This window comes from Pantherophis guttatus, chromosome 4 (assembly GCF_059756535.1).
Source record: "Pantherophis guttatus breed Tessera chromosome 4, ASM5975653v1, whole genome shotgun sequence".
Taxonomy (NCBI): Eukaryota; Metazoa; Chordata; class Lepidosauria; order Squamata; family Colubridae; genus Pantherophis; species Pantherophis guttatus.
The window spans coordinates 130,057,571-130,071,247 of NC_142066.1; the positions used below are offsets into that span (position 1 = coordinate 130,057,571).

Genomic DNA, 13,677 nt, shown 5'->3' on the forward strand with positions numbered 1-13,677 from the left:
AACTCACCTCAATTTGCTCCAAGGTGTCCTGTAATTTTGAATTCAATTCACTGCAAAACAAAAGACAACCATTAGAAGTCCTAACATTTTCAAATTTCAGAAGTTGCATTTTTTTTTTCAAATGACAATGAATATTAATATCGTTTCAGAAACATTTTAAGGTCATTCTTCTAAAATATTATGCACAATACATTTTATACTAAAACATCCGATAACCAGGAACTAGTGCAGCTCGCGCAGGATGGGGGGGTCACATGGGAGCGCAACGCCGCTCCCATAACCACCTGCACAGCCACATTCTGGACCAGTTGGAGCCTCCGGGTGCTCCTCAAGGGGAGCCCACGTAGAGAGCATTGCAGTGGTCCAGACGAGAAGTAACGAGAGCATGAGTGACCGTATTTAACGAGTCCCGATCCAGAAAGGGACGCAACTGGCGAATCAGGAGGACCTGATAAAAAGTCCCCTTGGCCACGGCCGTCAAGTGCTCTTCCAAAGACAGCCGTGAGTCCAGGAGGACACCCAAGCTGCAAGCCCTCTCCGTGGGGGCCAATGACTCACCCCCAATAGTCAGTGATGGCACCAACTGACTATATCAGGATGTCGGAAACCACAGCCACTCGGTCTTGGATGGGTTGAGCCTGAGTCTGTTTCTCCCCATCCAGATCCGCACGTCCTCCAGGCACCGGGACATCACTTCAAGGGCATCGTTGGGGTGGTCCGGGGTGGAGATGTACAGCTGAGTGTTGTCAGCATACTGATGGTACTTCACCCCGAAACCACGGATGATCTCACCCAGCGGCTTCACATAAATGTTGAACAGAAGGGGTGAGAGGACCAACTCTTGTGGCACCCCACATACAAGGGGCCTCGGGGTCAACCTCTGCCGCCCTGTCAACACGGACTGCAACCGATCAGAGAGAAAGGAGGAGAACCACCATAGGATAGTGCCCCCCACCCCTAACTCCTCTAGCCGGTGCAGCATGATACCATGGTCGATGGTATCAAAAACCGCTGAGAGGTCTAATAGGACTAGGACAGAGGAACAACCCCTGTCCCGAGCCCTCCAGAGATCATCAACCAACGCGATCAATGCCGTTTCCATGCTGTACCCAAGCCTGAAGCCCGACTGGAATGGATCCAGATACGACGATTCATCCAGGTACTGAGGGATATGTCGCACTACCACACTCTCAACAACCTTCGCAACGAAGCGAAGGTTGGAGACTGGACGGTAATTTGCCAACACTGCCGGGTCCAGGGAAGGCTTCTTGAGGAGAGGCCTCACCACCGCCTCTTTCAAGGCACCCTCACTCAGAGAAGCATTTATAATCCCCTGGAGCCAGCCTCGTGTAACCTCCCGAGAGGCCAGCACCAGCCAGGAGGGACACGGGTCCAGTAAACATGTGGCTGTGCTCAGTCTGCCCAGTATCCTGTCCACGTCTTCGGGCGTCACAGAATCAAACTCTCCCCAGATAATACTCACAAGACCTGCCTCTGTCCTCCCCTCTGAATCTACCCAGTCAGAGTCCAGGTGTTCCAGAATCTGAGCGATTTTGTCATTCAGATACTGTACAAAATCCTCGGCTCTACCCTCCAAGGGGTCCTCCCGCGCTTCCTGGTGGAGCAGGGAGCGGGTCACCCTAAACATTATCTGATGACACAATAAGAGCGGCAAAATAGTTATACTTGGCCACCAGGTAGGTCTCAATATGAGACCTTACCAGTGTTCAGTCAGATTCAGAATGGCTGGCCTTCCAACCATTCTCCAGGCGTCTTTTCCGGCGCTTCATCTCCCTCAGCTCCTCGGTGAACCAAGGAGCCAGGTGAGATCGGCGCCGGATCAGAGACCGCAAAGGCACGACCCGATCCAAAGCTCCAGCGGCCGCCCTATCCCAGGCGACCACCAGCTCCTTAGTCGAGCCATGTGCCAGAGCCTCAGGAAATGGCCCAAGCTCCGTCTGGAACCTATCTGGATCCATCGGGCACCTGGGGCGGAACCACCTCAACGGTTCGGCCTCCCTGCGGTGGGGTGCAGCGGTTCGAAGGTCAAAGCGAAGAAGGGAGTGATCCGACCATGACAAGGGCTCGATCACTATATCCCCTATCTCAAGTTCACTCAACCACTGACCAGAGACAAAAACCAGGTCCAGCGTGTTTCCCCCGTGTGAGTAGGGCCATGAATTAACTGGGTCAGGTCCATGGCCGTCATGGAAGCCATGAACTCCCGAGCCATCTCAGACACCTCACCAGCGGATGGCAGGTTAAAATCCCCCATGACCATAAGCCTGGGGGTGTCAACCGCCTACCACGGCTATAACGTTGAGCAGCTCGGGCAGGGCTGCCGCTACGTGGCAGGGAGTCAGGTACGTAACCAGCACGCCCATCTGCACCCCATGACCCCACTTCACAAGGAGGGACTCACATCCAGCTGTCTGAGGAACAGTGGCCTCCCTCGGACCAAGACCTTCTCTAATGACAACTGCCACCCCCCCGCCCCTCCTCTGTGCCCTCGGCTGATGAAATGCATGGAAACCGGGTGGGCACATCTCAATGAGGGGGACCCCCCCTCTTGGCCCAAACAGGTCTCCGTAATATCCGCCAGGTCCGCTCCCCCCTCCTGAATAAGATCACAAATGATCACAATATAAGATGCACAGATATTTCCACCCACTTTTTTTTGGTGGCAGGGTGCATCTTATACACCGAAAAATACAGTAACTAGAGGTAAAATAGGCTAAAACTAGAACCCCTATAGAATTGCAATAAAAGGTATTTGTTCATAAAGCAACGAAATATCAAAGCATAAAACTATTGAAAACAATTGAAAATGAAAACATATTAATTTAAAAAATTAACTTTCAAAAAACTATTATAAGGAATTTTTTAAAAAAACTGGGTAGAAACAGTATTATTGGTAACATTTTGTCAAAATCATCATCTTCCTAACCTTATACACCATCACATAGACAAGTGATGGTTAACCTTTTTGCCATCACGTGCCAAAAGCAGGGGAGTGTGGGAGGGTCGCATGCGTGCGTGCTCACACCGATAATTCTATGCGCCCGCCCCCGCATGTGTGAGCTTCCCCCGCTTTTGGCACATGATGGCACGGTGGGCCTGGTAGGCCCATTTTTCGCCGTCCCCAGGCTCCAGAGCCTTTCTAGGCCTTGCCCACCCACCCAACCCTGGAGGCCCTCCAGAAGCCGGAAACAGCCTGTTTGCTGACTTCCAGTGGACCCAGAAGGCCTGAAAATCAGCTGGCCAGTGTGCACGTGTGCTGGAGTTGAGCTCGCATGGAACCAATATGGCTCCATAGGTTCGCCATCACGGACATAGACCTTAGTGAGACATATTCAGCCTCTGAGACTGGACAGAATCAAAATATAGAAATAAGTATCCATTCACTCAGAAAGGACACTTTCTCAACTCCATTTCTTATGAAGGGGGGACAAATAGGAGCAACCAAAGAAAGAAGCAGGCAACAAGCCATCTGTTTTTTATAAATTGAGCTTATATTCCATTCTAGAATTAACTGTGTTGGGATCCTTTAAAAAAGAAACATCTATATAAACCCTGCCAGAAAGCCACTTTATTCATATCAAAGTTAACTGATGGAAATCTATGGTTTATACCTCAAATCCCTAACACGAAACAAATAAATTACAATTGTTCTCAGAATAATTATTTGGCCTTTCAATGATGTAATTAATTATGCCAAAACTATTCACTTGTGGCATTCATTTATTGAAACAATTAAAGCATGTTAAAACTCCAGTTTATTTTAGTCTCTATTTGCTGGAAAATAGTCAAAAGAAAACAGCACCATTCCATTGAGGAAAAGAAAGTTCAGATAGAAATTTTGTATGTTAAAGAAAATATGCTGTATACAGGTAATCCTTGAGTTATGAATGTAATGGAGTCTGCCAATTAAAAGAACGAGCCTTATCCCTCCAGTTAATCAAATGTGCAGGTCGTTAAGAGCGCATGGGGTATCTCAGAAATGGGGAAGACTATGGAAAGTGCAGGGACAAGACCACAATGTCCAGCACCAAAGGCCTTCCCTCACCCACTCAGAGATCCAGTGCTTCTCTTCCCACCCCTTGGGGTCCCAAGCTGCTTAAACATTTCCTCTCCACCCCATCACTAACCACTAACTTACCTTTGGCACCATGCTTGATAGCCCTGCACTGCCCACACTCTCTTCCTGCACAGACTTGGGTGTTGGAGGCCTTGTCCAGCCAGGTAGAGAAATGGCAGGCCAGCCTCTCTCCTTCTCTGCCAAGCCCTAGCCTCTCTCAGAAGTGGGTGCAGTCCTGCTCTGCCAGTTGCCGGACCACCGAAACTGCCCTGATTTCACAAATTGTACCACCATGGAGTTGGAGAGCTTGGCACGCCTCGCTTGCTAAAAGCACTCCTTTTTCAAATTTCAAGAGGGGCTGCTAAACAGACTTGCTTTCCAGCTCCATTGCATTTTTCCCCGCAGCCCAAGACACCTTTCTTTCTCTGGAGAAATGCAAAAGGAAGGAAAGCATAGGAAACCAAAAGAGAATCCTCCAAAGTTGTTGCTTTCCCTAATGCGGAGCAGAAAAGACCAAGCAACTCCATGAGGCAAGTTCATGGAGTAAAAAAAAACTAAAATCAGCCTTTTCAACTTCATGAGATCTTAATTTTTTTTGCAAGAAGCTGGAAAGGCTGATCTTCCTTTTTTTTATTTTAGCACCACAAACTTGTTGCAGTTTGGAAAAGGAATGCTTCTGGCAAGTGAGGGGAGCAGGGTGATGGTGCGTCAAGCTCCCCAGTTCCACAGTGGCAGAGAAACATGGTGGAACTAGAAAGCAGGTTTGTTTCGGAGCAGTCTTGCAATTTGGAAAAGGAGTGTTTCTGGCAAGTGAGGGGAGTAAGGTGGTGACACACCAAGCTCTCAGATTCCACAGCAGCGCAATTTGTAAAATCCATGTCCCTTTTAGCAGAACCTGCTGCTTGGAACCATCCCTTCCTTGAAAGATGACCAACCTTAAGCCTATTTGACTTTTGAAACACACTAAAAAAACCCATGTTTTCCTTGGGTCTGGCGAAAAGACAAGTTCCTACTGAAATTGAATACAAAATGGGGTTACCTAGCAATAATTATTTACTGATTTTTATAGTAATTTTAAAGGTAAATAATTTTAATTTTTAAGGGACGCGGTGGCTCAGGCTAAGGCGCTAAGCTTGTCGATCGAAAGGTCGGCAGTTCAGCAGTTCAAATCCCTAGTGCCGCGTAACGGGGTGAGCACATAAAAAATGCAAGTAGAAAAATAGGGACCACCTATAGGTTCCGTGCGCCTTTGGCTTTTAGTCATGCCGGCCACATGACCACAGAGACATCTTCTGACAGCATTGGCTCTTTGGCTTTGAAACGGAGATGAGCACCTACCCCTAGAGTCAGGAATGACTAGCACATATGTGCGAGGAGAACCTTTACCTTTATAGTAATTTTATTAAAATTACAATTAAAAACATTTATAAAGTTTATAAAAACAAACTTTATAAATAAGCAAGCAAACAAGTCGGAGACTGGATTTACATAATATGTCATGCCAAAAACAAACAAATCACATTTTGGTCTAGCATCATGTACAAAGTAAGTCTAAGCATTTCTACCACGCAGTCCAACTCTATGCATATTAATCTTAAAGTATGCCCCAGTCCCCAGATGTATGCTTAGCATTGCAAATATAGTTTTTATGCAGCAGAGACTTTACAGCCTTCAGTACAAGACAATCAATTAATGTTGGAATAGAAATATTATGTTGCATAACAACTAAGCCCCTTAAGAATCAAGTGCACTGTCATAGTTAGCAGCCACGACTTGCATCGCAGAAACTTTATTAAAGTACAATTTAAAAGCATTAAACATATACGTATACCATTTTAATTTAATTAGAAAATTAATCCCTAGAATCAAAGCCAACTAAATTCAAAGTAACTAACAACTGTGTAAAATGCCGCTTTGCCTCTTCATTCATCCTATTTGATTCCAAGAAAGAATCAGCTTCACAAAATGTCTCCGGTGTTACCTTATGCAACTGTAGTGTTTGAAAGTGCTAGCTGCCTTCTGGCATTCCAGGCACAATTGTATAGCTCCTGGATAATCTTCCTCCTGTAAGAAATCAAATATATATATTAAAAAGCAATTGGGCAGAGACTATGAAAGAGGGCATAGCTATTATACTTTCAGACTTTTAACAGTGCAAATCATGAAACATCACTAGTCCATCTCCATGAAGCTGCAGTCTTCAGGCCAATGTAAGATAATATAGACCACGGGTGTCAAACTCACCGCGTCACGTGACATTTCACAACGTTTTTCACATTTGCGGAGTTGGAGTGGGCGTGGCCTGCACATGCCGCCAATTTGACACCCCTGATATAGACCAATGTTTCTCAACCTCAGCAACTTTAAGATGTGTGGACTTCAACTCCCAGAATTCCTCAGCCAGCAGTACTAGGAATTAAGGTCCAGTCATCTTTAAAGTTGCTGAGGTTTAGAAACATTAATATAAATTCACTAAGATGAAAAGATCTCTGTGGGGCAATCTGATTTCCCCATCAAAACAACAATGGAATAAAGCCCTCCAGAACATCCTAAGTAAACCAAAAGAAGAAAAAATAGGAATTGCCTACAACATACAGTGTAAAGACTGCAATAGTCATTACATAGGACAAACAGACAGAACACTAAAAGAACATGAACAACAACAAGAAGTCCGAAGACATAATGAAAACTTCTTAATTTCACCACACATGGACAGACTTAACCATAGTTTCAACTGGGAAACTATGAGCATCTTAGGCCAAGCCAAGCCCAAAATTGCTAGAAAATTCCTGAAAGCCTGGCACTCAGACAAATCAGTCATCAACAGGAACATAGATATAAACAGTAGCTACATACCATTCAAAAGAAAAATCAAAAAGCCAAAAACGAAACAAAAACCTCGTCAGAAATCAACATCCAGATAAGCAGAGATTAATGCCAAGATTAACACTAGACCAACAATCAAGAAGCAAACAATATCCCAATCAAGAAATTATCAACTCAGACAAACAAGCAAACAGCCCAATCAAGGAACCACCAAGTCCACTGCCACCAACATTGGCAGAGCAAACCACTAGTATAAAATGAGAGCAAACCCTACTCCTTTACTAACAATGATGTTATTTAGCTCAGAGATCACCAAGGATCCCACAACTATGCATCAGAAATTTGTCGAAACATACTGTATTCCTGCTAACTGCAACAACCAGAAAACACTATTTTACGTTGCTATCTGTGAGCAAAAGCCTGTCCTGGCTTTAGTAAGAACATGCCCTCCAACACTGCTCACTGAAGCTTGGCAATAAGAGCCAAGTGGTGTCAAGACATGGAGTAATAACTCAGACTGTATCTCCCTTCTAAAAGAAGCTACACAACTTTTCATTAACTTGTATAGCAATGGCCTTATACTGGCTGCGAATTCTGAAAGCTGCAGTCTCAAATTTGGACAATGTCAAGGTGGTTATTCTAATATCTTTGGAATTTATAGAATGAATAACATTTTTCAACCTCAATTACATCTATTTCTTACCTCCAACATTTCACTCAAACGGACATCAGTCTGTTGCTAAAAATTAAAAAGAAAGGTATTATTATATGTGGCACTAAAATTAAGATATTAATTTGTCAATTATATGTTCTGTTCATACCAGAGTTTTTATTGTTCTTAGAGATTTTAGCAGCCCAACTAGTAACTGGCGTTTCCGTTGATTTGCAAGAAGACCCAAGCTGGCTTGAGTAAAACCCTCCTTGGCTGTATTCAGATGCCTGCATAAAACATTTTGTTTTAATGAAATCAAAGCTTTTATCAAAAACTTAAAGTAATATTGCACTAATCTTCAAATATTCAATCGGAGGTTAATGCAGAGTTCAGTCAAATATCATCCAAAAGCTTGGGGAAAAGATTCAATACAATAATACATTTCCATACATTTCCCAAGCAATACTTTCTTCTTCTTTTTTTCAAAATATTTTTTTATTTTTTTCAAACATAAGCATAAAATATATCTTTCAAGAACAAAGTCTTGATCTGGTCATAGGTAGGTAATCTCGCTTACATTTTCATAAAAAAATTTTCACCATTACATCTTTTAGTTCCAAATAAAAACAAATATTTATAACATAAATTCTAGCATCTTAATTAAACCATTCTATTATATCAAAAATCAATCCAATTATTTCCAAATTCTTCTCCATTACTTCTTTTAACGACAATATCAAAATACAAAAGTTTTTTTCCCTAAAAAAAAATAGTAATAATAATCTAACCTCTTAATCTAAATGTTTACCTTACTATTTTATCACCTCCTATCTTAAGTTCCAACATTAACTTTTATTTCCATTTATTGATCAAAATTCTTACTGTGCTTTTTAGTATCTAGACCCATCCAGTCTTTAAATCTTAAATTTTTACACAAAGAACTTTTGTGTAAAAACTTATTAAAAACTTTTTGTATAAAAACTCATTTTCTTTTTCACCCTTTATATATATCTCCAACTATTATTTAGCTAATTTCCAACGTAATTCAGTTTGGCTGATTTCCAGCGTTTTATTCTCCCTAACTCCACCTGTTTTTTGGTTGATTTCCAACGTATCTTGTTTTGGCTGAATTTCAGCATATTCTCCTCCCTAACTCCACAACTATTATTTGGTTGATTTTCAGCATTTTATCCTCCATAGCTACACCTATTATTTGGCTGATTTCCAGCATGTCTTGTTTTGGCTGAATTTCAGCAATTCTCCTCCATAACTCCATCTATTTTTTGGCTGATTTCCAGCATTTTATCCTCCCTAGCTCCACCTGTTATTTGGCTGATTTCCAGCATGTTTTATTTTGGCTGAATTTCAGCATATTCTCCTCCATAACTCCAACTATTTTTTGGCTGATTTCCAGCATTTTAACTCCCTACTCCCAACAATTGTTTGGCTGATTTCCAGCATCTTTTATTTAGGCTGATTTCCAGCATATTTTCCTCCACATCTCCACCTCTTGTTTTAAGTATTTCCTTTCCAATATATTTATTAATTAATCAACAATTTCCAAATATACTCTTCCAGGGTGTTTCCCACCTATTTCTTCATCATTCAATATATATTAAATTCAATCCCAATTACTTCCATCTGTGTGTTATTATATCATCCAATTAATTATTTCATTAACAATTAACCATATTTATCCTTCTCAACTTTGTTTACAATTTAAAGTTAAAACATGTTACATCAAATTATACTTTTACAGAAATATCATTTTTAAACACTTTGACTTCATATTTCTCCATAGACACCTCCTGCTTTTATTTAGATCTCATTTAAACATTTAAACATTTAAGCATTGCTTTTAAATTTATCAGTTTTATTTCTTCATTTCCTTATCTGTCCATAATTATTCCAGTGTTTAAACAGTACTTCCGTGCTTCAAACTCTGTTATGTCATTTTAGTTCTAATGTAGAATCTGTTCTCTGTAAAATCCATCAGCTTCCCCACTTTTGTTCCTGTGCCAAATCTTTTGTTGCTACGCCAGTTAAGTTTTGTTTTTTTTTTAAATATAATTCCATTGTTTTTCTTCTGTTCTTGTTATCCTTTAGACAGAATAGGAATCCCCAAAATCCGAAAGTTCAAAGTTATTTTTAAGGTAATCCAAAGTTAGTATCTAGTCAAAATGGTTCCTTTTCAAGCAGACGGCAAGACTTTACAATCAACATTTTTGCTTAGTCAGTTTCAGTCTCCATTTTAAAGCAATTATGTAACCATCTCGCTTTATCTGACTTTTAAAGGTGCCAATCGCTTTTCTCTTTTCCACAAAAAAAAATTAATCTATTTCAATTTGAAGATCTTAATTTTCTAATTGTATTTCATTAATAGTCAGTTCATTCCAATCGATCTTTACTGAAGCAAATCCCTTAATGGGTCTTTAACCCTTGTTATTACTTTAGAAGATCTTCAAACCCCAAAGACCTCCAGCCGCTGTTTCAGACTTGGGGTCTTATTAATAGATATTTATGCTCAAAACGCTGTTTCTTGCCTGGGTCGGTGTCACTCACCAGGCTTCAAAACACGTCGTTCTTCTTTCCTTCCTCCTGCGCATTTCTTTTCCCGGTTTGTCCCTTCGTGGCAGCCGCCATGGCTGCCATCCCCCCGTCACCGACTCAGAGAGTTTCCTCTGGCCTCCGAGGAACTTGCCTGTTCCTCTCAGCCACCCAAGATGTCCCTCTCTTTCCCCTGTCCCTGCAGGACAGGTTCGGTCCACAGACCTTTCAGCGGCGGTTTGTCAGTTAGAGTTTTCGTGGGGCTCATCAGAGCCCTGCTATTTCCCCGACTGTATCGCCACGACACCAAACCGGAACTCCAACAAGTAATACTTTCTTAATTACCTACAAGCTGCATTCAGATGTCATGTTGGGTCCATCAACAAGATGGCTTCACATGCTGTGCAAATAACTTCTAATGAAGAACAAAATTATATATGGAAGGTCAGAGAAGTGATTGTTTAATTATCAGGGGTCTATTTAACATTCATGCCTTAACATTAAGTTGGTAGAAAGTTGCTGTGAGAAAAATCTATGTTGCTATTGTTCATGAAACGGAAGTTTGAAGTGAGTACTTTCCAACATGGTTGACTTTTTTGACTGCCAAAGGGATTGCTTCAATTAAAATCAACACCAAACACAAGTTTTAATGATGATAATTGTGTTGACATGAGCAGGGTATATCACTGGTCCAAAAAATACAATGATAGTAAACTGGAAAAAACTGATTTGTGTGAAATGCATGATCCCTTTTCTTGAACCTGACATTATTAACAGGGAGCTATGATGCAATACTCAAAACTTTCAAACAATGATTAAGCAGAAGAAAATGCTGCTAAATGTTAATGCTAAGCATCACACCTCATAAGCCACTGAAAATGCAGTTGTGAAATTAAATTTCCCTTTCTTACCCCATCTGCCATGGAGAAATGTCAATTTGGTGGTACAACTTTTGTTTTTTCCAACAAATTGAAGGACTACTTTCACAGGCATCTGTTTCACTCAAATGAAAATGTGGAAAGGACTGTCAGGACTTGCATGAAGAGACAAAATATAATATTCCTTCATGATACTTTTAAGAATCTTGTCTATTAACAATTTGTCACTAGATTTAGTAGTTTAACAAGTTTGAAATTCTTTTGGCCTGTTACGCAAGGAGGGGAGAAACCAAAATTGCTGTATTATACTAATAAGCATTCAACTAGGGAGGACATTAGATGTGTCTCAAGGCTGTCAAACTCGCAGCCCACAGGCCGGATGCATCACGTGCTGGTCACGGCCACGCCTAGTTTAGCAAAAGGGAAAAAAAGTCCTGATACATCATGTGACGCCGCTGTGACGCCATGAGTTTGACGCCCTTGATATATATTTATTAATTTCTTTGAGACACTTTTAAAATGTCTCTTTATTGTATTTTTTCTGTTGTTTTCTTTAAAATATTTTGGTGTTTTTATTTTAATCTTTTTTGAGTAAACTAAAATTTTGTATGAAAAAAATAAATCTTGTCTATTATGGCAGAAATGCATGATGGTTATATACAGAAATGAATGCCAGTGACAAAAGAGATCATTTCAAGGATTATTTTCCTGCTTCATTCATTAAACTATCCCCATAAAAATTAAACATGTGGGAGTGGAGGCATTACTTTTCATTCAACAATCATATTCATACTCCGTATTGGGCATGATGAATTGGACTAACAGATATATAAGCCAGCAATGTCTTATAGCAATGTCTTTATATGTTTTGTATTTATATAAATGAGACAAAACAAAACAATAAAGCAATTATGAAGTTTTATTTTCTAAAGCAAATTAAATTTAATCCAAAAATATATCATACCGTCTTCCATTTGTACAGATAACAGCAGCTAACTGAAGGCTTGTTTGCAATGATGTAACTCGTTCAAGTTCCTACAGAAATGTAATAAAGTCCATTTAGCTTTCCAGGGAAATAGAACCATTGATCAAAATGCAATGCTCTCAAACATTTTATATAAAAGGTAAAGAACAGTTAAAAATGCAAGTAAACCATGATAATGATCTAATGAAGACAATGTAGGAATTCATCACTTGCAGAAAGATAACTCACACTAGAAATGCATTAGATCCTGACACCAAATTGTAATTTTGACAAGAATTGTAGCTGTTTCTTTGAACAAAATTCCTCAATGCATAGTTTGCCATTAAGGAAAATACATGTAAATCAGAATCTGTTCTTGCCCAATAACAAGAATCAAAAGGATGAAGCAAATATTCAAATAACAGTAATATGCAGTTTGTGCTATGTGGAGCTGAACAGAAAGAAAGGAACATGGAATAAAATGATACAAAGCACAACATGTCCCCAAGCAATCAGCATCATTTGCCACCGAGGTTTCTGGTCACTAACCGTTTCTGGTCTGGCTCAAGAATTCAATTAAATATACCGCTAGTGCTGAACATGAAATATGCAATTTTTCAACACTGATAGCGGTTTTTCAAACTGCAATCAAACTGCTTTTTGGCTTTTCAAAAGAACTTCGGATATGATATAAAAATAATAATGAGAATAATGACTCATTGGAAAATAAAGACGCTTCTGAATGTTCACAAGAAGTAATATCCACTCAAACAGGTCTCTCAATCCTTTGTCTAGACTTCTTTCTTTTAAATGGAAGCTACTGAATTGCTTAAATAGCAAGCTATGAAATAGCCAAAAGGGCTTAAAGTAAAAAAACAACAACAACCAAGGGTTAAATAATGTGTTACCTACAATCACAAGTGCCTTCATATACCTCCTTGGTTCTAATCAGGCCCCCAATTCCATCTTAATTTATTTTTAGAGTTTCTTAATTAAAGAAAACCAAACGGGAAGTTGGAAAATGCTATGCAACAAAGCCAAGTACCAACCTTCAGAATGACCTTTATTTTCTTAGAAAATAAACATGAAGTCTAACTGCAGGATACTCCCCATAAAGACTACAAAGATATGCTGCTGGAGTGGTAAAGAATATCCCAAACGACTACATACAATATGGGGAACAACTCCACTTTTTGCATTTCAGCATCAAAGAACTCTATGTATATTACTATATTCTATACCAAAGCTCTGATATATCAACCCCATCAGTTGTAAAGCTTATACATAAACAAACCTGACATATTTATTAGAGGCTTTTCACTAATCCTGTTCAGTTTTCTTTCTGCAGTAAACACATGAGGCTCAGAATAAATATTTAATTTTATAAATATAAGTTTTATATATTTATTAGTTTGTTTCTGTTACCTTACCTTGACATATGCAGTCTGTTTCTCAAGAATCAAGTCTGCAACTTTTTTGGATACCTGTAGATGAAACATTTAAGGTTAAAGTTACAATATGTACATATATCAAACTGAATCTGAATCATACACATAGAAGATCTTAAGCAATTTGAAATAATATATCTTAAACATTTTATTCCACTTTATTTTATTCCACTCCATTTTACTCCATTTTAAATAAATGGAGATAGAAGTAATAAATATTCCTTTAGATTGCTATGCTTCGCAAACTAAACAAATAAAAATTATTAGATTTTCATCCAAAATCC

At 39.9% G+C, this 13,677-nt stretch overlaps 1 protein-coding gene across 6 annotated transcripts in view; it reads right to left on the reverse strand.

Moving 5' to 3' along the window:
- Positions 1 to 13,677, reverse strand: part of VPS50 (VPS50 subunit of EARP/GARPII complex) — a 96,487-nt gene that overhangs the window by 72,260 nt on the left and 10,550 nt on the right. For all 6 annotated transcript variants that reach the window (XR_015734054.1, XR_015734053.1, XM_034402289.3 and 3 more), the window contains 6 exons: positions 13,376 to 13,429; positions 11,946 to 12,016; positions 7,726 to 7,843; positions 7,608 to 7,643; positions 6,060 to 6,142; positions 8 to 50 (listed from right to left, as the gene is read on the reverse strand). Coding sequence is in view for 4 of the 6 variants with exons in the window: in XM_034402289.3 (XP_034258180.1) it covers positions 8 to 50; positions 6,060 to 6,142; positions 7,608 to 7,643; positions 7,726 to 7,843; positions 11,946 to 12,016; positions 13,376 to 13,429 (405 nt within the window). In the remaining 2 variants the exon portion in view is untranslated. The remainder of the gene's footprint in view (positions 1 to 7; positions 51 to 6,059; positions 6,143 to 7,607; positions 7,644 to 7,725; positions 7,844 to 11,945; positions 12,017 to 13,375; positions 13,430 to 13,677) is intronic.